Source organism: Chrysemys picta, chromosome 5 (assembly GCF_011386835.1).
Source record: "Chrysemys picta bellii isolate R12L10 chromosome 5, ASM1138683v2, whole genome shotgun sequence".
In the NCBI taxonomy this organism is placed as follows: Eukaryota; Metazoa; Chordata; order Testudines; family Emydidae; genus Chrysemys; species Chrysemys picta.
Window position 1 is genome coordinate 97,439,002 of NC_088795.1, and position 25,632 is coordinate 97,464,633.

Genomic DNA, 25,632 nt, shown 5'->3' on the forward strand with positions numbered 1-25,632 from the left:
AAATCACTGTAGAGATTAAATTCCTATTTATTTACTTCCAGTGTTTTTAATGACTTCCTGGGCCCTTACAAAAACAAAGCTAAATTTCTACCACAGATCTAAATTATTGATTCTGTGCTCCTGTCCAGGAACTGACAGCTGAGTAAAACATTTCAGAAATCTTGAACCATCATTCCTGACTCTGCTGCTTACTCACCATGTGACCTTAGGCAAGTCACTTGATGTTTCTGTGCTTCAATTTTCCCATCTATAATATGGGACTAATAATGTTTACTCAATTTCTATCTGAAAATGTCTTACTAAGAATGAAAAGTGGTATACAAATGTTTACTATTATTTATTAGTTAATATTTAAGAGCCTAAGTTTGTTGACATAGGTAATATGGTATAATTACAATACATGACGGGGTGGTATGGTATCAACCACTTATCAGCATAAGTCTGAATAAATGCATGACTCCAGTTGCAATATCTTGCATAAACTCAAACTTGTAGTCTCATTCTTTGAGAACAGGGTTTACATAAAAAGAGGCAAGACATCTTTGGGAGCTCAATGGCAGTATATCAGTTGTGCATGTCTGTTATAAAGAAATATACTAATAGACCTTTTGTAAATGAACTTTAAATATCTGGAATATTCTGATCAGCTGTTAAATGTAAATTTGTGAGCACATGTGAACCTTGAATAGGAAGCTTTCTAAGTTTTTGGAAAACTCCAATTATATATACACATTTTTCTTCATAGTTTTGATATATTTATGGCAGACATTTTCTGAAAATGTGAATGACTTAATAATTTTGCACAACTATTTGTCCCTAGGAGCTTTTTTATCTGAAGGCTTTTATTAAAGGAAATGTAATATATAATTATATGTTCGGAGATTACAGAGAGCTTTTACATGTCAGGAAATTGTTATATTTGTTACTGTGATATATTAAAAGATAATTGCTTTATTCTTTTCTAAAATAAGTGAGCCACAAGCCATGTGCTACATTGAAACATCAAATTTAGATGGGGAAACAAACCTAAAAATTCGACAGGTAAGATTGTATATGTTTTCAATATATTAGTTACAGATATTTTAAATATCTGATTGTCTGCTTTCTGTGTACAGTTATTTCAATATAAGGATGTACTGTTGTTTATTAAGAAATATATGAAAGCATGTTTTAGGAGGCTTAATTCTGACAGATTTCACAGAGTGGTGAATGTTAAAGAGGGATTTGAATGTAAAGAGGGTCACAGTGGGCTTGTTAGTGAGTAAAAGGGTAAAATGTTCAAAAGCCCAAAAGTGACTTAGAAGCCTAAGGGGCAGATATTAAAGATTTTTAGGCCCTACATTCTATTTTCAAAAATAACATGGGCATTCAGAAACCTAAGTCTCATTGAGTATCTAAATAGCTTTTTTATATGGACTTAGGCTTCTAAGTCACTTAGGCAATTTTGAAAATTTCATCCCCAGGCTTAAAGGATAGTGTGGAAAAAAGCATAAAGACAAAAAGTTAGGAGTAGGCTACAAAGGTACTTGTGATGCAAAATGAATGGGTAGAGAGAGGAGGGGAGCAGAGTTGAGCCTTGAAGGTGACCATGATACGGGTGAACAGATAGTGAGGAAATTGCAGTAGTGATGTAGGGGATGATCAACACAAAGACAAGAATTTTGACTAGAGGGTCAGAAAGGTAGTGTCAGATTACTGAGATTTTGTAGAGAGAGGGAGGGAATTGTTGACAGTATGGAAATGTGGTGAGATGGAGGAATTTAGATAATATGACACACAGATTGTAAATTTGTGTGATTAGTAGAATGAAGTTATTAACAATAGTGAAGAAAGGAAGTAATGGAGAGATGATAGGAAAAGGTTCGCTTTTAGTTACTTTGAATTTGAGATTGAAAAAAGAAAGAGAGTGCAAGAGTGGAGAGATAGCTGAGTCACCTGTATATAAATGGTAGTTGATGCTGTGTGTAAGCAGCTGAGGTATTCTAGAGATGAAATTGAGATTTTGAAATTTATGGAAATAGAATCATAAGGTTAGAAGGGACTGCCAGGGTCATCTAGTGTCTAATCCCCTGCCTAGTTGAACATACTCAGTTCCTCAGTCGTTGCTCTTATGGCTTGCATTCCATCCCTTTGATTATCTTTGTCGCTCACCTCTGGATTCTTTTCAGTTAATCTACATCTTTTCTATACATTGGTGACCAAAATTAGACACAGTAATCCAGCTGAGGTCTAACCAGCGCTGAGTAGAGCGGTACTGTCACCTCCCGTGACTTGCATGCTGTGCCTCTGTTAATGCAACCTAAAATTAGACCCAGGCTGAGGTTGTGATTTACCACAATTCCCAGATCCTCCTCAGCAGTGCTGCTGCCATGCCAGTTATCCCCCATTCTGTATTTATACATTTGGGTTTTCTTCCCTAAGTGTAGTACCTTACATTTGTCTTCGGTGAATTTCATTAGCTTCATAATCTATTGTATGTATGTAGAAAAGCTTCCTAAATATAAAGGTATCAATAAAATTTTCAATGCATACTGTACATATATTACTTCATTCTAGAAACTAATGACATGGTGATAATTGTTTTAAATCGTATCTATTCCAAGCTATAGAGCCAGACTGCGACTTCTTAAGCCTTATCTTGCTTTTTTTTGGAGAGGGAAAGCATGGTGAAGGAGGACTGCACATGAGTGGCAGCCTGACTATCCCAGAATTTCTCTTAAGAGATCTGCATCATGTTCTCTTTCTGACTATCAGCCTTTTGAAGGATGTGGAATGCATTCTCCTCCATACTGGGCCACCTCCACTGTCTGATGTCCAGGTCTCTTTCAAGAAGCTTGTGCTACCATATTACTGGCCAAGAGCTGAGCCTTTGCTCCCTGATGCCATTCTGTTGGGACCTTCCATGGAGGCCAACATGGAAGGTCCCTTCCCCTGCTGTGCAATGTGTGCAATGCCAGACGATCTATTGTATAATATATAGGTTAACTTATTACTTTATTTTGTGTTTATTGTAAAGTACTTTTATAATATAATGTTACAACAAACTTTGTTTACAGGGTTTGCCATTGACAGCGGATATAAAAGACATTGACAGTTTGATGATACTTTTGGGCAGAATTGAATGTGAAAGCCCAAATCGACATCTCTATGATTTTGTTGGAAATATCAGACTAGATGGGCATGGGTACGTAAACATCTGAGTAAAACATTTCAATATATTTTAAAACCTACTATTAAATTGCTTGAATTGTGGTACAAATAGCGGAGTCCTTCTTCAGCTAACAAAGCTTCCTTTTCAACTGAGATTCTAATGTGAAAGGTTATATTTGTGATGCCAGGAACTTTAGGTCATACAGTAAGCAACTTTCAGATGCTAATAATATAAATATAAAGCAGTGCTAATTATAAATTCATTCCAAAGATGATTTTTGAAATCTATCTTAATCACTCATCCTGCTAATCTTTTCCATTCCCTCATGCTTTAGTTGGGGAATCTCTATTCTACAAGTTGGATATAAATGGTCTCTTGGGTTGTGTCTGGAATGGACCAAATCCCTTAGTGTGTACATCTAAATTCTTGTTTAATTTGACAAAAACACATTAAGTCAAATTGTGTTCAAGAGAACTGTGTCTGAATGTCTGCCTGTTTTTTCATTGTAACTCAAAAGGTATTTATCTAAAAATAGTCTAAGTGTGGTTTCAATACACAGTTTTGCAGAGTAGCCTAATGGAAGTTCCCAAGATACGTGATGCTTACAAAACGTTATATGGAGTCTGTTGTGGTGTAAAAACAAGTCTGGCTTATTAGTGTGACAAAATGAACCTCTACATTCAGAATAGCCCAGTTCTCTCTTCCCCAAGTCTTATTTTATAGGCTCTCTCTGTTTCTATAGTTGAAAGTTTGAGAGGTATTTTATTCCTCTGTATACAATATTTTTCCTGTTTACATTTAGTGATAATGTGTTTCATTTAAGAAGTTGTCTGGGGGAAGGGGGTTGATCCTGTAATCAATTTTTAACAATTTTTTGTTTATATTTCATTTTTATTTACTGATTTCTTACAGATGCATTCTTGGAGTTTTCAGTTGCAGGAGTGTGGATCTTTTATAATTCTACTGTACTTGTCGTTGAAGAGCAAAACACTTACCTATAACACTGCTCTACAGCCAAAATGCTTCTGAAATAAATGTAGTCAAACTTTACTAATTCTGGGTCACTGAGAACGAAAATGATGCTTAAAATTGTTGATTGGCTCTAGTTTTCAAGATATGCTATTGGGTCAGTATATACGACCCTTGACTTGGGAATGGCAGAGGATAAGTGACTTATAAAGGGAAGAGATCTCAATTTAAACCAGAAATGACTAAAATACATCTTTGACTGGATCTATGAATAAATCTATGACTGGGTTTGGACAGTACTTGCTTTTTAGGCAAAACAATGAATGATGCAATCTGAAGCTGGTATTGCGTCATACATGATATGAATTGCATCATGTTATTCCTAGAAGTCATGGATGATGCAATCATAACAAAGCTTACATCACTCTGCTGAACAAATTGCCCTATATCAGCTCTAGAAATCATACAGTGTCATGCTCTCTTATTTGTCAGTGTTTGATTTTGCAAAGGGACACATTTCTGTTTAGCCAAAGTGAGCAGAGATGCCTCGTACTTGTGTGAACAGTGCAGATAACTTCTGCTATGTTTGTGGTGAAGTAACTTTTGCATCACAAAAACGCAGTATAACCACTATGGTTAAGAAAGCCTATCACCTTTATTTTGGCTGCAAAATTGGAGATCAGGACAAGAGGTGGGCCCCACACATATGCTGCAACACTTGTGCAACAAATCTTCCCCAGTGATTGAACAGGAAAAGGAAATCTATGCCTTTTGCAGTGCCAATGATTTGGAGAGAGCCAACAGATCATACCAGCAATTGTTACTTCTGCATGGTGCCTCCAGTTGGGAAAGGTGTGTCAAAGAAGAAAAAGTGGACTGTGCATTATCCAAACATTCCATCAGCTATACGCCCAGTACCCCACGGAGAAGGACTGCCGGTTCCTGATGCACCAGAATCATTCTCACTTGAGTCAGACGAGAAAGAGGATGAAACTTCTGGTCCTGAACCATCAATGTCACAGGACCCACATTTTCTCCCATCCTCCTCCTCTGAACCACACCTCATAACACAAGGTGAACTGAATGACCTTGTCAGGGATTTGGAACTACCCAAGAGTAAGGCAGAGCTATTGGGCTCCAGACTACATCAGTGGAATCTCCTGGCAGGTGACGTTAGGGTTTCCATGTTCCGTGACCGTCAAAAGGATCTTGTCCCATTCTTCTTCATGGAAGGTGATCTTGTAGCCTGCAACAACGTCAATGGTGTGATGGCAGCCCTCAACATCGTTCACGATCCAGATGAGTGGAGACTGTTCATTGATTCATCGAAGACGAGTCTTAAAGCTGTTTTACTGCATAATGGCAATGTTTTGCCATCAATTCCAGTTGGTCATGCAGTCCATATGAAGGAAACCTATGACAACATGAAACAACTTTTGAGGTGCATAAACTATGACCAACATGAGTGGCAGCTTTGTGGCGATTTGAAGGTTGTTGCTCTCTTGCTTGGTCTGCAGACTGGATATACAAAGTACTGCTGTTTTCTCTGTGAATGGGATAGTCATGCAAGAGATTCCCACTACATCAAGAAAGATTGGCAACTCTGACAGTCATTGGAGCCTGGGAGGAAAAGTGTTCAGCATCCACCACTTGTTGAATCAAGGAAGATTTTGTTACCACCCTTACACATCAAGCTGGGTCTGATGAAGAACTTTGTCAAGGCCATTGACAAAACTTTCAAGTACCTCCGTGGAAAATTTCCAAGGTTAAGTGAAGCTAAGATAAAGGAAGGTGTCTTTGTTGGTCCTCAGATTCGTGAACTTCTTTGAGATGATGCATTTGACCATGCACTGCGTGGCAAGAAAAAGACTGCATGGAAAGCCTTCCAGATAGTGGCAATAAATTTTCTCGGAAACAACAAGGCAGACAACTACAGGTTGTTGGTGGAAAACCTCCTTAAGGCATACAAAAGCCTTGGTTGCAACATGTCACTAAAGATACATTTTTTGCACTCTCATCTAGATTTTTTTTCCACCAAACTGCGGAGCAGTGAGCGATGAGCACGGTGAGCGATTTCACCAGGACATTGCAACAATGGAGAAACGCTATCAGGGCAAATGGAGCCCATCAATGCTTGCAGACTATTGCTGGCCAGTGACAAGAGATGCTCCATTTAATGAATACAAAAGACAAGCCAAGAAGCGCCGAGTAGACACTGAATAGGACTAAACTATGTACAGAATAGTTTTTTGCCGTTTGTTTCATAATAAATTTTATTTATATAAACCTTTTGCTGATTCTTAAAGTGTTACATAAACAGGACAGGTGAAATATTATCATGTAAAGCAACCATAAACACATGAAAAGACCTAGGTTTACAATTTATGATTAAAACTCTACTATCTACACAATATACATAGACATAAAATGTAAAAACTTAAATATCTTAGAAACAGTAGCCAATCAGTTATTTTAATTGTCATATTTGAATTCAGCACATCAAAATACATAATAAATAACACATTTTATCTCTGAAGCAGACGACTTCTCAAAAATTGTAGACTAGTGTAATGCTTCTCTGAAGGTAATAATTATAATAGATCCACACATCCATCCTCTTTCCTGTCAGGAAAAAAGTGTATTTTTGTTCTAAATTTCATTTAAAAAAATTCTTTAATTTGGTTAAAGAGGAATGTTGAAAGTGCTACTGGCTGTTATGCCTCAACAGCATGTAGGAGCATGCCATCTGCTGGTAAAGCGATTTAATATTTCAGAAATTTAATTTTGGAGTTTTTGGAACAAGCTTTATGTGCAGAAGGATAGTTCCAAAAGTGTGGCTCTAGTGTAATATGTACCTTCAGAGAACAAGAATTATAGGTAAATATTTTTTCTGGATCCTGACCTCTTCCCTGGTGTAACAAATTTGCTTTGTACTTCTTCCTGCAAATACTAGAAGTAGGTCAGACTTGTCCACCAGCTTTAAGGGTTTGGTCAGGCCCCTTTTGCTTTTGTGCCAGATTCTGTACCTCTCATAGGGCAACTAGAGTAACAGTTTGATGTTCCCACATTATCCATTACAATCCTTAGCTTTTTGAGCTGGTTTGGGGGCATCAGTGATCAAAATGTTTCCCCCCTTTTTTTCCACTCCATTAGAAAGCAGAAATTTCAGGGACTCCAGTCCCTGAGTGGGATCTCCCGATGGGCTCCTTCTTTCTGTTTTTTCCCCCACTATGGTAGAGCAAGCCAAAGAGGGCAAAGGCAAGAGCTAAGAGGTGCTCCAACTGACGAGGAAATCCTCTCAGTAGCCTCTGAAGTGGAGCTCCACCACAATAACTCCACTCTGTGGACCCTTGTTATGCCTCAGGATGGCCTTCAAAGTTGGATGGCTTGTTGAGACCTCTGAATCCTCTTTTAACCAGCAACACTCCAATGAAGACACTTCCACAAGGGCAAGTCAGCCCTCTTCAGTTCTTGGGATTTGGCAAAATACTGTGTCAGTCAAAAATTTGTCAGGGGTAAGTCAAAACTGTCCTCAGGCCAGTCTATAAAGGAAGACGCATCCCAGATTCTAAAAAAAGGGTGTCTGAATCACTTGGAAAGTACATGGCATATTTTCTCCCTTCCTTTCTTCCCAATCATAAGATCTGGGTTCTCTGGGGATGCTTCCTTACATTGCCCCTCTACTTATGTATCAGATGATATGATGTGCCATTACCTAGTGTGGTAAGGCCCAAAAGGGAACAACAGAAAAGAAAAGAGACCAGTGACCTGACTTGGGAGACCCCACAAAAGAAGGTAAAAAGCACTGCAGATCTTTTTCAACTTCCATGAGCTTTGGCTCTTCCCTCAAAGAGGAGGGGAGCTCTTGACTTTGGCTCATGAAAACTCCACGCTAGCTTTAGGAGGAAACCTACTAGCCTCTTCTGCAAAGTTTGTCCCCCAGACATGTTTGAAACCATGAGGAGTAAGATGGTGGCCACCATTAAAATCTGGCCAAAGAAATAGGATGAGGAAGTTAAAATCACAAGCAAATACCTGCTATCCAAAACAAAAACAACTTTACCATCCCTCTTCATCTCTTCTTTGAAGAGCATTAGTTAGGAATAGGAAATACTTGATAAGGAAAAAGGGTTGGTCACTAAGCCCTGAAATTCTACAGGATCATAGAACCCAAAGGTTCAGCCTTCATCCTCCCAGTATCAATGCAGTAGTTTCAACTCTGGCAAAAAGACAGGTTGATGGGGATGGATTTCATCTTAAATAATCCTCTAACTGGAGCGTCTACCTTCCTGTCTAGAAGTGACTTCAAAGCTTCTTCAGCAGCCTTACAGCCCTACTGGAAACAATGTGCTTTGCTAGAGCCATTGTGTCCTGTTGCAGAGACCTAAAAAATCTTAACCCCCAGAAACCGGACAAATTCAATACAATACTTAAGAAAATATCCTTAGCTACTACAATTATAATGGATGAATTCATGGACCCCATGAGACTGCCAGTGAGATATCTGGCTACTAACTTGGTAGTCAGACCCCAACTTTGGCTTAAGACTCAACAATTGATAACTATTCATAGCAAATCCTTTGTGGCTCAAAATTGTCATGTTCAAGGTGAAGCTTGGTGAAGTAGTATTTAACACATACAAATCAAAGAGTTTGCTCTTCAGTCCAAGATCAAGAAGGACAACAAGTCATCATACAAAGGCAGAAGTTTCCTTCATTCATATGCAGAATAAAAGTATGAGGGGGGGGGGGACTACTCTTATTCTATAGGTAAGACCAGGGTCTGAAACTATTGAGGAAAGCTCAGCTCAAGGAATGACTCCAAATCGGTCTTCCAGTCCAAACAGTATGATTGTAAAGAGTCTGTCTCGATCCAGAAATAGATCTAAGAGGCAGGATATCCTACTTCTCAATGTATTTCATTCAGGTAAGTACAAAATCATCCTGGTGGAAATCTTGCACCTCCTACAGCTAAAAGCAATAGAATCCGTTTATAGAAGATGATTAGGTTTCTGTTCCATATCCTTCATAGTAAGGAAAAGATGAGAAAGAGTCTGTGTAGTCTTAAACCTCTTAAGGCTTAACTGATTAATGAAGACGACAGGATTCAGGATAGAGACTTTAACTTCCATCACAGCATTCAGTCTCTTCAGCAGTTCTGCTAACATTGGTAGACCTGGCAAAAATGTATCTTCATATTCAAGTCAAGCCCTTCATTTGGTGGCAGTAGAAATTTCATGTGGTGAAAATAAATCCTCCTTTTGTAGTCTGGACCCCAAAATCATGAACAAAGCTACCATCTTCTAATGATGCAGGAAACATTTGGGCTGCCACAATGTAAAGGGAATGGATTCCCCACCATCACAGCTCATATTTCTGCAGTAAACAGTATTATACACACAGGCTTATCCAAGTCTCTGGTAGAGCAGCTATAACACTGAGGTTGCCTAGGGCAGCCTATCCATCCAAATCAATAGCTAAGTGTATATTTCTTCCTTTGCATAAAGACATGCTTCCTGCTGGTAATGATGCTGGCAAGAAAAGTCTCCAAAATTACTGCTCTTGGAAAATATGAGTCTAACTGTATCTTCCATGAGAACAAGGTCCGCAAGATCTCAACATTTAAAAGACAAAGCATGGCACATGCTAGGTATGAGACGAGCAGTTACATTTTATCTTGATGAGACCAATCAATTCAAGAAAAAAATATCCTCATTCACTTTCTTTCAAGTGAGTGCCTTGGCTTAAAAGTGTCCAAATGCTCCAATGCTGTGTGGAACAAGAGCTATATCACTGATTTTTTTTAATCCAGGGGGAAAAAAGCAGTTCCAGAAGGGATCAGAAAACGTGCTCAACATGCTCCACGTCTGTCTCCTGGGCAGAAAATGTGTTAGTGACTACAAAGCTGGCCCCTGCTCATTTATAAACACTATTTTAAGAAGTACTACAGCTTGACCATCATTTCCTAGAAGAAATATTCTTTATCATGAGGGTGCTCCAAGTGGAGGTTCCAAAGTAAATTACTGTTATTACCCTTAATTTTAGGGAAAGGGGTACATGTTTCTCTGTCTTCTCTTTCCTTCCTTACTAATTTTTCCTTACTTGCTCTCTCTGCATTTCAAACATTTCAGACTGGGGAAGAGGAGAGGGCAGTATCCACAATGGAAAATTTGTTACTTGCTGATTCCCTTACTGAGGTTGACCTCATCCTCCATCTTCCCCATCCAAGATAAATTATTGGAATATCTCTACAATCGTTTTTACAGGGTCTATGTATCATATATAAACCAGAGTAGTAAGGCATTGTCATTAACAAGTTTATTTATACTCTACTACTAATTTACTGATTTCATACAGCTGTGGAGATACTCATCTGAAGTTAGGGAGCCACCTCATTGACAAGTCTGAATTGCATCTAGTATTTGCAAAAGGAAATGTGAAGTGATTGGGGGAGATGTTAGTCCCATAAAAAAATAATCAGGTAACAAGTTTTCAGTTTTACTAGGAGCCTGAGCTATGGTATATGTCATATCAGTCATCTAAATCAACAGTTCTCAACCAGGGGCCTGGGGCCCCCTGGAGAGTAGCGAGTAGGTTTCAGGGGGTCCGCTAAGCAGGACTGGCATTGGACTCACTGGGGTCCAGGGCATAAAGCTGAAACCCAACCGGAAGGGCTAAAGCCTTGGGTGCCGAGCCCCACCACTCAGGGCTGAAGCCAAAGGCTGAGCAACTTAGCTTTGCAGGGTCCCCTGTAATGTTGGGCCCTGGCAGTTGCCCTGCTTGCTACCCCCTAATACCGACCCTGGCTTTTATATTTAGAAAAACAGTTGTAGTGGCACAGGTGGGCCACAGAGTTTTTGTAGCATGTTGGAGTGCCTCAGAAAGAAAAAGGTTGAGAACCCCAAACTAAATCCAAATGGTCTCAAATACAAATGAACAAAAATCTGTATATTTCTAATGTACAAAGTGCTGCTTTATGAAGAATGCTATTGAAGTACATACTTTAACTGATACAGATAATGTCAGCTTGTTTTGCTATCCCTAAGTAAAGAACATACAAAAAATTAAAATCAGGTTACTTTAAATTTTAAATAGGATCATGTGTATAAAGGTTATTTGTTCATTGGATATGCTGGTGGTGGAATGGTCTAAAATGTGATAGTTCAAAGAAAATGATTGGAATCATTTAAGAATTAATTTAGAAAATGAAATTCTTAAGCGTGGATGAATTTCAGTTTACAAATACACGACTCCTTCTCTGAAGATATTCCTTGTGATATTATACAAAATAAAGAAAAAATTATAATATTAAGTGTTACTTTCAAAATGCCCATTTAATAGTCCTGTATTTAGTGACATAGCCAATATTTTACGAAATGACTAGTGATTTTGTGAATCCCTACGTTTTGCAGTGCTCACCCTGAGATGCTTAACAGAGGTCTGATTTTTTCAATTAGTGTTGAGCACCTGCCCTCTGAATCAGGCCGCTTCAATGTGTTTCAAGGGAGGCACTGAAAATTACTAGTTTCTTTTGAGAATTTAGCTCATGCATTGTGATGACTACTGACTGCTGCTTGCTTGTATTCCTTTTAAAGTGATGAGTTACAGTAACTCCTCACTTAAAGTCATCCTGGTTAACGTTGTTTCGCTGTTATGTTGCTGATCAATTAGGGAACATGCTGATCAATTAGGGAATATGCTCGTTTAAAGTTGTGCAATGCTCCCTTCTAACAGTTTGAAAGCCACTTGCTTTGTCCACTGCTTGCAGAAAGAGCAGCCCGTTGCAGCTAGCTGGTGGGGGCTTGGAACCAGGGTGGACTGGCAGTCCTCCTATCAGCCCCCCCATCAGCTCCCTGCTCCCCTAAGTTCCATGTGCAGCAGCTGCACAGCAAGCTAGCAATTGCAGCTGTCCCACCCCCCACTGCCATGTGCTGCTCCTGCTCTCTGTCTTGGAGCTGCTCCCCGAGACTCCTGCTTGTTGTGTGGGGGGGAAGGGAGGAGGAGGGGGGCTAATGTCAGGGTGTCCCCCTCCCCTCTGCTCCTGCACCCCGCTTACCCCATCTTCCATAGAGCACAGGGGGGACACACAACAGGGCTCAGGATGGAGGGAGCTTGCTGGCAGCGGCTGGTCTCAGCAAGCTGATCTAATTAACAAGGCAGTGTACTTAAAGGGGAAATGCGCATCTCTCTCTCTCTCACTCACAGTGTGTGTCTCTGTCTGCGATACTGTCTCCCCTCCCTCCATTCCTGTTGCTGTGTAGAGTGTGAGAGTTAACCCTTGAGGGCTCAGCCAATTGCTAGGTCATCATTTAGCAGTAAGGCATTCCCTGGGAAGTATCCCACCCTCTGACTCCTCCACTCAACCAAGCTTCACAATCATCATCACTGTGTACCAGTATTAAATTGTTTATTTAAAACTTATACTGTGTGTGTGTTACATATAATATAGTCTTTTTTGTCTGCTGAAAAAAAATTCCCTGGAACCTAACCCACTCATTTACATTAATTCTTATGGGGAAATTGGATTCGCTTAACATCATTTTGCTTAAAGTCGCATTTTTCAGGAACATAACTACAACATTAAGTGAGGAGTAACTGTATTTTATTCTGATAAAATATGAAATTACTTCCTTCCAGTACTGTTCCACTGGGACCTGACCAAATTCTTCTACGAGGCGCTCAACTAAGAAATACCCAGTGGGTTCATGGAATAGTTGTCTATACTGGACATGATACAAAACTCATGCAGGTTTGTCATTTAAATGTGGATATTTTATAAATTCTCTATTTTATTAGGTTTTGATACCATTATTGTTACACAAAAGCCATCTTTACTCTTGGTCTTTAAAGTTTTAAGTTAAAGAGACCAGAAGATCTGTCTATTTTAGTGTTGGCTTCAAGGGAATAGTTAAAATATAGTCTATTTGTAGCAAAGCTGCTTTTTTGTGAGTTAGATTGAGTAAAATCAAGATGTATTTCTTCTGTTGGCTGCATAGACGGTTACCAAGCATTTATCCTTGGAAAAATGTTTTTTCAGTTGCAGGCATGTCCTTATTCTTTTTAAATGTATGTTTAAAATGGCATTTTTTATCAATCTGGATCATTGTAGTTTGCCTGATAATCTTTGTATGATTTTCTGTCTGTTTTCTAAACTGTCTTATTGCATGCCTTCCTCACAGCATAGAAGGAAGAATACTTTTATGAACACAGTGTGAAATTAATTCATTTGAAAGTTCAGGGGGGGAGGGGTGGAATGTCAAAACCCCAAAATATCATGAGGTTTTTTGTTTTTTTTCTGGTATCGTTTTGAATATCACAACTGATCTGTAGTTGTCAAAATAAATGAATGCATTCAGTTTAATGATGCATTATCATTTATTCATTTTCCAATTTGCAAAGTTCAGTCATTTGAAATGGATTTCTCCACCTTTAGTGTTTGTAAGCAAGTTTCTTCTGTATTGAGGTGGTTTTTTGTAATGTTACATTTTACTACTAGCTGCTGTTACGATTGTTCTCTAAGATCAGATATAATGCTCAGGATACATATTATGCAATTTATACCAATATTATGCAGTTCATCTCTTCAGAGAAATGTGTAGAAAAAGACACAACAGGATAGTATGAAAATATTGGAGAACTACACGTGTACCTCATTTTATATTTAATATTTACAATTTTCTTTTGTTTCACAGAATTCAACAAGCCCGCCTCTTAAACTATCCAATGTGGAACGAATTACAAATATTCAGATCTTGATTTTGTTCTGCATTCTTATGGCCATGTCTTTAATCTGTTCTATTGGTTCAGCTATATGGAATCGAAGGCATGGCCAAAGGGACTGGTATCTCAATCTAAACTGTAAGCACTAAAATAATTGTATTAAATATTTTGTTGTCCAAATGATACTTGCATAAGTTCCATAATTGAAAAATAGGACAGTAAAACATTCATCTTGTATATTTACATATTGATTTTATAACAGTATCCATCTTTATTTACCATACATATTGACTATAGATTTATCAAAGCTGGTGTAAAGTGTTTACTGGCCATTTGAGCCTCTTGCTAAGTTCAATGAATGGTGAATTCACCCCAGGAAGGGAAGCTGGTATTTTTGCCTTTACCATCTTCCAAGGGTCTGTTAAGAAGCAACTTTAAATCTTCTCTGCCCCCTCTCCCTCATGCTGACTTCTTCCTGACCCTTAACATTTACTTTCCTTGTGCCTTTCCCCCAGTAAGTAAAGTTGTGGCTTTATGCTACATCATACCCTTCCATATAAGGGTCTGATTGTATCTCAGCCTTCAGTTGTTTGTCTCAATCACGTAGGGAGTATGATTTTTAACAGGCTGCTGTTAGAGGAGAGAGGAAAGAAATAGGTCTATAGGAAGCCCTATGACACATTTCAGTGGGCAGCTGGCCTAGCAGCATGCATGAAGTACTGATAGCCTTTGAGCCTTCAATTCCATGAGCAACGAGTCAGGATAGCTGATGGCAACAAGGGAACTAGATCTAAAGGAAGCCTTTGTGATGCACTGTGGTGTGTAGATGCTCAGTCATATGAGCTCCAGACTCTCCTTTAGTAGGCATCTAGCATGGCTGACCCCAGCAAGGAAACCAAGGCAGCAAGACTTCAGTTCATCCTGGCCAGTTGCCATCCTCTTCTTCCCCCTCTTCTTTTGAAGCACCTGACTTTGAATCCAAAGTCCTTGGATCTGAAATCAAAGTATAGCACTTAAGGTTTGTCTTTACCAATAAAGGATCGTAAATTGAAGCCAAGCTCTTAAGTTTTGACTTGACTCTGTAAGAAGCCATTTATTCATGTTTAGGATGAGTTTGGGTTTACGGAAAACCTTGATTCCTTTCTCTGTTGTATTGAAGAAGAAGAAGAGAATAAACTGCTCAAAATGTTTTTAAGCTGAGATGTACATAAGCAGTTCTCCAAATCCAGGAATGTATTACAGAAAGTGATCTAGATCCACACAGCCCTTGTTCTGATCAATAAAGACTTTGTTGGTTTTAAGTGAGGTATGTTTTAAGTGAGCAAGCAAGCATTGAGCTAATGTTCAAAGGCCTGTGACCAATATAGTCTCATGCATTCCCCAAGATGGATGTTTTTGACAGAGCTGCTCAAAACAGCCCTTCCATTGGCCCCAAAGACAAGTTACAAGATGAGTATGATTTCTAGAGGATCCATGAACCATGATTTTGGATCTCAGATCTGTGAATCTTGTCCACTCATAAAACATCCTGGAAAGGTGAATAGGATCTTCTTCCTTTTTGATTGCTGTTACTTTCTGGCTCTGAGTTTCCTGATTCAAGACTACTTCTTTGGCTGTCTGGAGCTATAATATGCTTGAATGGTCAGCTTTTTGTAGGCTGGAACATGCAGCTCCAAAGTGCCACATGACCCTGATTATGTAAAAGGGTGATTTTTTGCAAAGAATGCACATTAGAACTGAAATAGAATCCAGATTTCCATCTCCATAACACCCCAGAATATCTAGCTGATTAATGGAATACTCTCTTGAGAACTTTCCAGGATTGAGAAGGAGGAAGAACAGAGAAACAACAACAGATTATGATGTCTGTGCCATCACTTCATACTACTTTGGATTATTCTGCTCGCTGCTTCTTCCTCCACTTCTGAGGATTCTATGCATTTTCAGGACATAGCAACTGTACTGCAACATAAGTGGCTAAGAAGAGTTGCTCTTTGTTGCTGAAGAAGTTTGAGCTATTTTACATTCATCTTGCCTCTGGCACAATACTTGTATCAGCTGCTTCTGAGAAAGATGGAGGTCCTAAAGTCTTATAAGGCTACTCTGCACTATGAATTATGGGTGTGATTTCCCCTGCTCACGTACACATACTCAAGGTAGTGCAATAAGAGCTAGTGCAAGTTTAAATAGTAGCGTAGCCGCGGTAGCATGGGCAGTGGCAGCAGGGGCATGGCTGAGCTGTGCCGAGTATGTACCAACCATTTTCAGGTTGGTTTGTCTGCTGCACAGCGCAGACTTGTCTCTGCTGCTGCTACCTGTGCTACTGTGTCTACACTGCATCATTAGCCTGTTAAACACAGATTAATAAATTTTTTGCATTCAAAGAGACTGATCACTGCTGTGGAGCTCTGACATAGTGGTGAGCATGATTATAAATGGGTGAGTAAAAAGTGGTGTTAGGTATCTGTAAAAACTCTTCTGGAAAATGAATTTTAAAAGTTCATTTCTAGTATTTGTCTAAATATAGCTAATCATTGGAACTGTTTAAATGGAAAAGTAGTGTAAAACTGTTAGTCAGTTAAGGCTGGTCTTCACTACGGGGAGATTGATTCAGCAGGAATCGATTTAGTGGGTCTAATAAAGACCCACAAAATTGATGTCAGAGTGCTCTCTGGTTGACCCTGGTACTCCAGCTCTCCAAGGAGGGTAAGGGAAGTAGACTGGAGAGCATCTCCTGTCAATGCAGTGCAGTGAAGACACCGGGCTAAGTTGACCTAAGCTATGTCAACTCCAGCTACATTATTCACGTAGCTGGAGTAGCATAACTTAGGTCAACTTACCCGTAGTGAAGACAAGCCCTTAGTTACATTTTAAACTATTATTCTAGACTTTGTGTGCATATATGTAAATAAGCAAATTATATTGCGGGAGAGGTTGGGCATGTTGATTTTTTAATAATGTAAATAGATAATGAACTGCTGGTGGATGCAAGTCAAAGTTTGGACTTTGTATCCAGAAGTGTGTTTATGGAAGCCTACCCTAACCTGTTTGATTTAGGAATCAGCTTTGAAATGTCATGTAAACATGCTTCTTTGTGAAATTTCCGGTAAAATCATGATTCTGTGCATTCTGTAAAAACCATGAAGATACTGTTTCTTATAGTATCTTGCTGCTTTACCTTTAACTACTGGAGGAGTGAGGATGTGTAGAGGAGGAATTAGGATGTGTTCTCTCCTCTCCCACAATTCTCACTTTTAAAAAAAAAAATCTCAAATTTAGAAAGTTCATATTTAGAGTAAAGAAGTAGTTCTCAAACTTTTGTACTGGTGACCCCTTTCACACAGCAAGCCTCTGAGTGTGACCCCCTTATAAATTAAAAACACATTTTTATATATTTAACACCATTATAAATGCTGGAGGCAAACGGGGGTTTGGGGTGGAGGCTGACAGCTCGTGACCCCCCCCCCCCCCCATGTAATAATCGCGATCCCTGAGGAGTCCCAACCCCCAGTTTGAGACCCCTGGAGTAAAGGTTCAGTTGGTTCTTACTTGATTCAAACTGGTTTGATCTTCCTTACAAAGCACATGCAAAAATGTAAGGCTATATCTTAAAAAGCAGATTACCTGATTTTTTGCTCTTTAAAGTTGGAGAAAAATTGTTATGTAAATTAAAACTGCATTTGATCACAACTGAGACCATATCTTCCATGTAATTTACAGCCTTACAATATGGATTAGGAAGTGTTATTACCATAGTAATGTTTCAAAATATCTAAAGAACTTCTATCTGTATATAAAAAAGCCAACAAATGTGGCTGTGAAAATGTTATCTGTTGATTGCCTAACCAAAACAGTGTTTAATTTTACAAGTGCTTTCTTTTATTTTAACAGATGGTGGAGCTAACAATTTTGGACTGAATTTCTTGACCTTTATCATTCTCTTCAATAATCTCATTCCAATCAGTTTGTTGGTTACACTAGAAGTTGTTAAATTTATCCAGGCATATTTCATAAATTGGGTAAATATGACATTTATTGTGGCTTACACTGATTTCTAAAACCAAATACTATCACTTGTTTGTGAATCATGATAGGCAGTTCATTTCTAGAATAAAAATCTTTTTCTCTTAATTTTTCTTTAATCTTTTTTGTTGAACATAAGTCCACATTTTAAAGCATGCAATATTAATCACAGTATCATAGAAACCTGAAATGTACTTGATCATTTAGTGCTTCCTTGCAGACTCAGGATTTTTTTCTGCATCACATTTTCAGTGTTTTGTTCTTTCCAGTTTTTAAATGTTCCAGGCAATAGGACTTTGATTAGACCCCCTGAAAAAACTATTCCATGGTCTAATAGATCTCTTTCAAGAAGTTTTTCTAATATTCAGCCTACATTTTCTCTCTCTTAATTTGATTCACTTTCTTCTGATTATGCATTCTGGTACCATCCTGAATAAATTCTCTCCCTTCTGGTGCTTACCTCCAAATATGAATAGACCATTATGCCCCCTTTTAATAATCTCTTAAACAAGCTATAGGCTTTTGCTCTTTTACTTTTATTTGTTTAAGTTCAGCCCCTTGATGATTTTGTTTCTTTTCACTGACTTCCGTTTAGTTTGAGTCTTTTTGAAAATAAGGTGCCCAGAACTGAAAGAAAAATTCCAGCTGTGGGCACACAAATTGCATGATCTTGTTCCTTGGTCAAATATATATTATATATTATTGGTAAAAATAAATATATCTGTGTGTGTGAGATGTGATGTGTAAAATAAATGTGTGCGTGCATGTTTGCACGTATGTATGTATCTAATGTGTATGTACAGTTGCATATTTGAGATTTGCATGTAGATTAAAAAACAACAAACTTTTTTGTAATACATCAACTATTATATATCTGTTGGTTCATTTTATGTTAGTGCCAAAATGTTACAAGCATTGTGCAACAAGGAAAGAGGACAAAATGCAGTGGCCGCCTTGAATATCTCAAACTCCGAAAGACAAAAACTGACAGAGATTGGGGAAAGTGATTAAAACATTTAAGCAAAATGGTTAATGTGATGACCAGCACACACACAAGAAATCCAAACAGGTTACAGTTTGGAAATTCCTAGTTAGGGCAGAGTTAAGGTTGAGTCCATTGTGGTGACACCATGAGAGGAAAAAAAGAGAGAGAGAATCTGTGTCTTTAAAAATCAGTTGAGTCTAATATGAGACTACAAACATTAAAATGCCTTCAACATAACCATAAGGCTTTTGCACATAATCAGTGCAGGACAATTAAGATTATTTAGGAGTCTTAACAGGGCATTTCCATATTTTAATATGTTTCAATTTTTTTAAGTTTAAACTTAACTCTGATATTTTTTTAGTCAATGTTTTGGTTTTTGGTTTTTGTTTTAATAATTATAACATCCCTGTAATATATTTTACCCTAAGTTGCTGATATGTACTCTCAACGTAAATGCTGTTTCAATATATCTTTTCTCAGGGAATACACCTCTACCCTGATATAACGCTGTCCTCGGGAGCCAAAAAATCTTACTGTGTTAAAGGTGAAACCGCATTATATCGAACTTGCTTTGATCCACCGGAGAGCACAGTTCCTCCCCCCCCCCCGGAGCACTGCTTTACCGCGTTATATCCGAATTCGTGTTATGTCGGGTCGCGTAATCGGGGTAGAGGTGTATTTACCTTAGTACAATGCGTAAATGCCTTGCTGTGTTATACATTCTGTATCTAAGAAATATAGCGGAAAAGTCGATACTCTAATATAGTAATTTTTAAAATTTTCAGTGGTACCCATTTTAGATATATTGATACAGTTACTATCCCATATATTAATCACTAAAATCATCTGAATAAAAACTCTCTAAAGTCTAGTATAAGTCATTAAATTAGTGTAAAAGATGAAAACATATTTCTATTTCAGAAGACTTTGTACCGATCTGATTGTATATGCAAGTTTTTCAGTTGAAATAGATGACATAAACATAGATAATTTATAGTCAGATTCAATACATCTGTCCTTGGTCAGATACTATAGTTATAGGCTTGGAAGGATTAGATATTTATTGTTAAATGTCAGTAAACTTCAATTTCACTGTATACATACTAGGTGACAAAAATATTTCCTTCAATAATAATAATAATTTACACATCAGCAAAGTAAGAAAAATGCCACATGAGAACTTATTAGAGTTTTATTTAGGGATTTGTATGTTTTGATATATGATGTTGATAATTTGTGATTTAATGTTTATAAAGCTTTAACCTTTTGAGTCTTGACATCTACTGTCATGAAATAAATATTGTCTACCTCCCCCATTGTTTAACACTCCCCAGAATTTCCCACAATTGAGAATTTAAATCGATAAAAGTAGAGAAAAATGCTTAAAAATAAACCTTGATATCCATTGTATTATAAAAAAACTGAATTCTGCCACACCTATCTATCTATCTATCTATCTATCTATCTATCTATCTATCTATCTATCTATCTATCTATCTATATCTATATCTATCTATATATAAAACAAGTAACAACAGTAAAGAAGCTAAATAATTTATCTTTAAAAAATTGTGGAAAACTAGCTTTTAACTACTTATATCTTTCTTTAGGATATAGACATGCACTATGAACCTACAGACACTGCCTCCATGGCTCGTACATCCAATCTCAATGAAGAACTTGGCCAGGTAGACCAAATTGCTTACTGTAACTTAATAGTGTGTGAAATGATTCACTCTAGAATTTGTGAGCAATGGTTTTTACTTGAACTATTAATGTGAGAATGGTCTTATTCTTTCATAAATGTTATCAGTCTTGATTTTTAATAGATATATTCTGCATAATAATTATTTAAGCAGGTATTAAATTATTAGGCATACAGTTTTTCATATAAATGTATATGTTCTTATTTAGACAAAGGAATTTTAGCTCCAGTTTTAAATATGCACATGTGTGTATCATTCACACACACACAACTACATTACAAGAAGATTATTAAGTTTGCTATTTCAAGTGCTCAAAAGTTAAGAAATTCCACAGTCCGTGCCAGTGCAATTTTAATTCAGTCCCCTGATACAATATGCATTATGATACAGTCTTTACTTTCATGATCACATGACTGTTTTTTCCACAGGACCCTGCCTCATTCAGTGAACAGAACAGACATTGCTTGCTTAATGAGCGACTATTAATTATTTTTTTAACCTTGTTGTTCAATGTGTGGTCCATGCCTTTTTTACTGCACTCTATTGAAATCCTCCTCTGAAGACAGAATTATTGATGTCTTCATGGCCCTTTCTTTTGCGCTCATTACTGTGGTATATTGGTGCTTCACAAACATTAATGAATTTATTTTCACAACACCCCTGTGAGATAAGGGGGTATTGTTATCCCCATTTTACAGGTGGGGAACTGAGGCATAGCGATATTAAGGTCAAAAGTATCCATTAATTTTGGATACCTAATTTGAGACCACTAGGATCTGATATTTCAGATTATTTTGAAGTATATAGCACTTTATATGTTCAAAGCACAGCTCCCAAGACATCAACTGCGCATGTGAGTTCTTCTGCAAACCAGCCTCCAGGGTCTCAAATGAAACACCTAGAAAATAAGGAATACTCAATTAGTGACTACCTGTGAAAAGTTTGGTTTAAATGGCTTGACCAGCATCACATAGGAACTCTGTGGCAGAGGCAGGGATAGAATCCAATTTTCCAGGGCAGCATTCAGCCATCTTAATCATAAGATCATCCTTTTTCTTCCTGCAATCCTTTGCCTCATTCATTACATACCTTCAATTTCTGCAGGAAATGAAGAGGGAGTCCTACGGACAATATTGTCTTTCAACTACACAACCCTCATTCATCCGCAGAGCAGTGCCGTCCTGTGTATTGAATGAGGCAGAGGCATACATTTGAGTGCTTGATTTTGCTACCTGGATAATATTCTTTTAACATAGTTTTTTGTATATGTAATTTCTGAGCTTTTAAAAAACGAAAGTGAAAAAAACAAATTGAATTATGCAGATGCATCCTATTGATACAACCTTATGGGAACCTTTGGATCCACCACACTGCTCTCTACTACTGAGCTAACAGAGTTACTGATAGGTGTAGTAGGTTGTCATCCATCCTCTGTGTGAACCAGAGGTACATGACCCATTTTGCCAGTCAGTTTCACAGATATTTGCTGACAGCAGAGTGATGATGAGATAGGAATCGTGGGTTCCAGTCTAGGCTCTGGAGGGAAGTATCTCTAGAGGGCATAAACTTTTCTGCCCATTTGCCCACCCCATTTGTCCCCTCTTCTGTTACTTGCCTTCCAACTTATCCCTGTTCCAGTCCTGTCTCTTCTCTACCCCAGCTCATTGTCCCAATCCCATTCTCCTCACCTTGCCAGTCTACATCTCCATTCCTCAGGCTTCTTGCCCAGTAAGTCCTAGTCTCAGCCCTCCAGACTCCCTGTCCCAATATCTTCTCCTACTTCTAGTCCCAGTCTCTTTTGCCCAGACATTCCCAGTTCCTTCCTAACTCCTTGCCTCCAATCTCCTTGCCCAGCCAGTCCCATTTCCACCCCCTTAGGTCCTCATCTGGTTTGTCTCTCTCCCCCCAGCTTTAGTCTACAGTTGCCTACCACACCCATATTCCCCATCTCCAGTTGCTCTTTGTCCCCTTATTCCATGGGCTCCTTGTCCAGTCTAAGTATCCCCTCAACTTTCAGTCCAGTCTCTTTGCCCAGGCAATCCTAGTTCTCCCACCATACAATGGCTCCATGTCAAATGTGTTGCCCCAGCCCTCTTGCCTCCTTTTCCCCACACCACTGCTTCTCAGCCTCCCCACTCCAGCTCCTCATCCGATCTCATTTACTGGCTCCCAGTCTTCCCCCATTTCTTTCCCTGGTTCCCAGTCTTCTTTCCCAGCAAGTCCCAGTCTTCCCCACCCCTGGCTTCCAGTCCTAGTCTCTCCCCCCCAGCTCCAAGTCCCAGTCTCTCTATTCAGCTATTGCCAGTCTCTCACCCATGCAACTCCCAGTCCAAGTTTCCCTTCTCCACCCCCCCCCCAGCCTCTCGTCCAAGTTTCTCTCCTTTCCCTCTTCCCAAGCTCCTTATTCCAATCCGTTACCACCTGTCTTTCTCTCCCCTCTCCCCCAACAGATCTGTCTCTTGTCCCCTCTGCATTTGAATCAGGCAGCCTTCTCCTCCACATTGCAGGGATCCAGCAGGTGGTCACTGAGAACACAGGAGAGAGAGATTGTCTGGCTTTTCTGACACATTTTAATTGATGCTTTGGGTTTAGAAATGAGCTTCCCTCATAAGCATATTAGTACAATAAGTTTAAAGTTTATCTGGAAGCACTGGCCTCCGTCAGACACAGGATATTATACTAGCTATGCCATTGATCTCACATAGTAGTGGAATTTCTGCGATCTATGGAGCATAGAATTGTGAAGTATACCTCCCTGTATTGAATCAAGCCCAATCTGTACATCCATTTTAATGGTCTTATCTTTTGCAGATATGAAATTTTAGGTGTCAAGAATGTATTCATAAGATTTATGTTCTATGCCAAATATTTTTATAATCAATAAACTGAGTGAAGAAGTTCATTGCAGAAGAGGCTAAATGTGTTTAGTATGTTAACAGCTATGAATTACTAAATATAGAAATATGTACTGAGTGTAATGTAATGAGTTTTAAAATTCATTTAGGTCAAATACATATTTTCTGACAAAACTGGTACCCTGACTTGCAATGTAATGCAATTTAAGAAGTGCACCGTAGCAGGAATTGCTTATGGGTAAGTGTTTGTTTTTTTATATCAAATTAAAGTTGCTTATTTTTTTTTAATTTCCTCCTGCACTGGATGTAGTTAAGAAGACCTTTTTCTTGTGGCTACGAAAAGAGGAGTTGGTTATGAGGCTGACATTCTTTATCAATTCACTACATAAAAGAGAGTACCTTTTCTCACAAACAGAAATTCAGATAAAATTTTAAGATTGAAGGTTAATTGTTATAGTTACATAAGAGTTTCAGCACATCAGTTGTTTCTATGTTAATCTTATTAATATCTTCATTGATGAATCTTTACTCACAGCTTCAGAAAATGACAGTGTTTTGCCCCACATTTTATATTTCACACAGACGTGCTCCTGTGCATGCACACTTGTGTAAATGAACAGTTCAGTATTATCACACTGGATAAACAAGAATTTGAATCTCTTTTTGGTGTTAGGTTTTGCTGTTACATGAGTCCAAAGATGTGTGTGTGTTTGTTTTAACATAGGTTTGTTATGTGGGTCCAACAAATGCAATGTTTCATTATATTAAAATTTATTTTTATGGCTTATTGTAATAAATATCTTTGACAGTAAATGTTTCCCTACTGAAATGATCTTTGAACAATGTGCCTTTTTTGGTAGAATTGCTTTTGCACCCTGAACTGGTGGGAATGACATAGGTGCTGGAACTAGGAGTACTGCAGCAGCACCCCCCGGTTTCAAGTGGTTTCCATCATACACAGGGTTTACAGTTTTGTTCAGTGGCTTTCAGCACCCCCACCATAAAAATTGGTCCTGTGGGAAATGACTTTGGTAACTGGGGGATTGGAACTCGGACTTTGCAAAGAAACAGAAGAACAAAATAATAGCTCAGTTTTGGACTACCAACTTAGCCAGCTAATGTCAAGTGCCTAGATATTCAAGAAGAGTAGAGAAAAATGTTTCAAGTGTATATTGCCTCGATGTATTCAGTGTTTGTTGTTCAACTTTATATTTAGGGCTGTTAAGTCAGCAGTAGTGTAGAGGAACCAAAAAGTTGCCTTGACAGAGCATCTGAAGATTTCCCTGGCCTATGGAGTGAGAGGGGGACGGGCCTGAAGCATGCTGCACTCAGCCACACCTGCTGACTTAACAGTCCTAGAGGGCCATTACAAGCTTAAGTAGCCCTGACACCAAATCACCTCCCAGCAGCCACAAGAATTGGTGAAGATGCAAAAGATCTGGGCTTCCAACTTCTTAAGCTTAAAAAGAATAAAACAGTGTAGGCCCTATGACTTTAAGGAATTTAAGATCATCAGTACCTTGTTGAAACCTGTGTTCAGTCCGAGCCATACTGTGACTGAATCTGTTCTAGCTGAAGCAGTAACACATAAATGAGTCTGTCTCTGTATTTTCATAAGTGGGGTAGAAAGAGAAACATTTAAGCTTAAACCATAACTTTTTTCTTGAGTCTAATAACATCTAATGTCTTCTCCTTTCTCCAAACAATTTTTGTCTGTAAAGAGAAGCTATGGTGGGAGCTGAGGCAAATTGCAGGACTTCTGCAGTCACAAAACAGCTTCTACTTATGAAGTCTATTTCAGGCAAAGTAACAAAAGTCTTATAATCCTTATGAATAGGCTGAATGAATTAAATTTAGATAAGAAATGAAGGGAAATGGATGGCTCAGGAAATTGGTAATCAGATAAAATACCCTTTTAAGTCTGTTTATCTCTCAGTGACTTTCACATCAAATCTGCTCAGCTTCTAAGTTAAAAGGAATTGTTTTCTATCCACCAGATATTCAGACTGAACCAGGAATCCACAAGTTATAACTGTCCCTCTACCTTTGATCTTTTATACCAGTCCAGACTCTTGGGTTATAGTTTCTTCCAACCAGCAGATGGAGATAATACACTAAAACATGTGATGATGTAACACTCATTTATGTAGGCCTCTCATAATCTCTGAGCATTCAGTTAGTCAGCATTTAAAACCAGAAGGGACCACCAGATCATCTAGTC

The 25,632-nt window shown here is 38.4% G+C and overlaps 1 protein-coding gene across 7 annotated transcripts in view; it reads left to right on the top strand.

The window, feature by feature from the left end:
- Positions 1–25,632, top strand: part of ATP8A1 (ATPase phospholipid transporting 8A1) — a 267,308-nt gene that overhangs the window by 91,986 nt on the left and 149,690 nt on the right. For all 7 annotated transcript variants that reach the window (XM_042841789.2, XM_005300615.5, XM_008170556.4 and 4 more), the window contains 7 exons: positions 972–1,041; positions 3,057–3,184; positions 12,757–12,868; positions 13,812–13,977; positions 17,731–17,858; positions 20,461–20,538; positions 23,561–23,649. In XM_042841789.2, the coding sequence (XP_042697723.1) occupies positions 972–1,041; positions 3,057–3,184; positions 12,757–12,868; positions 13,812–13,977; positions 17,731–17,858; positions 20,461–20,538; positions 23,561–23,649 (771 nt within the window). The remainder of the gene's footprint in view (positions 1–971; positions 1,042–3,056; positions 3,185–12,756; positions 12,869–13,811; positions 13,978–17,730; positions 17,859–20,460; positions 20,539–23,560; positions 23,650–25,632) is intronic.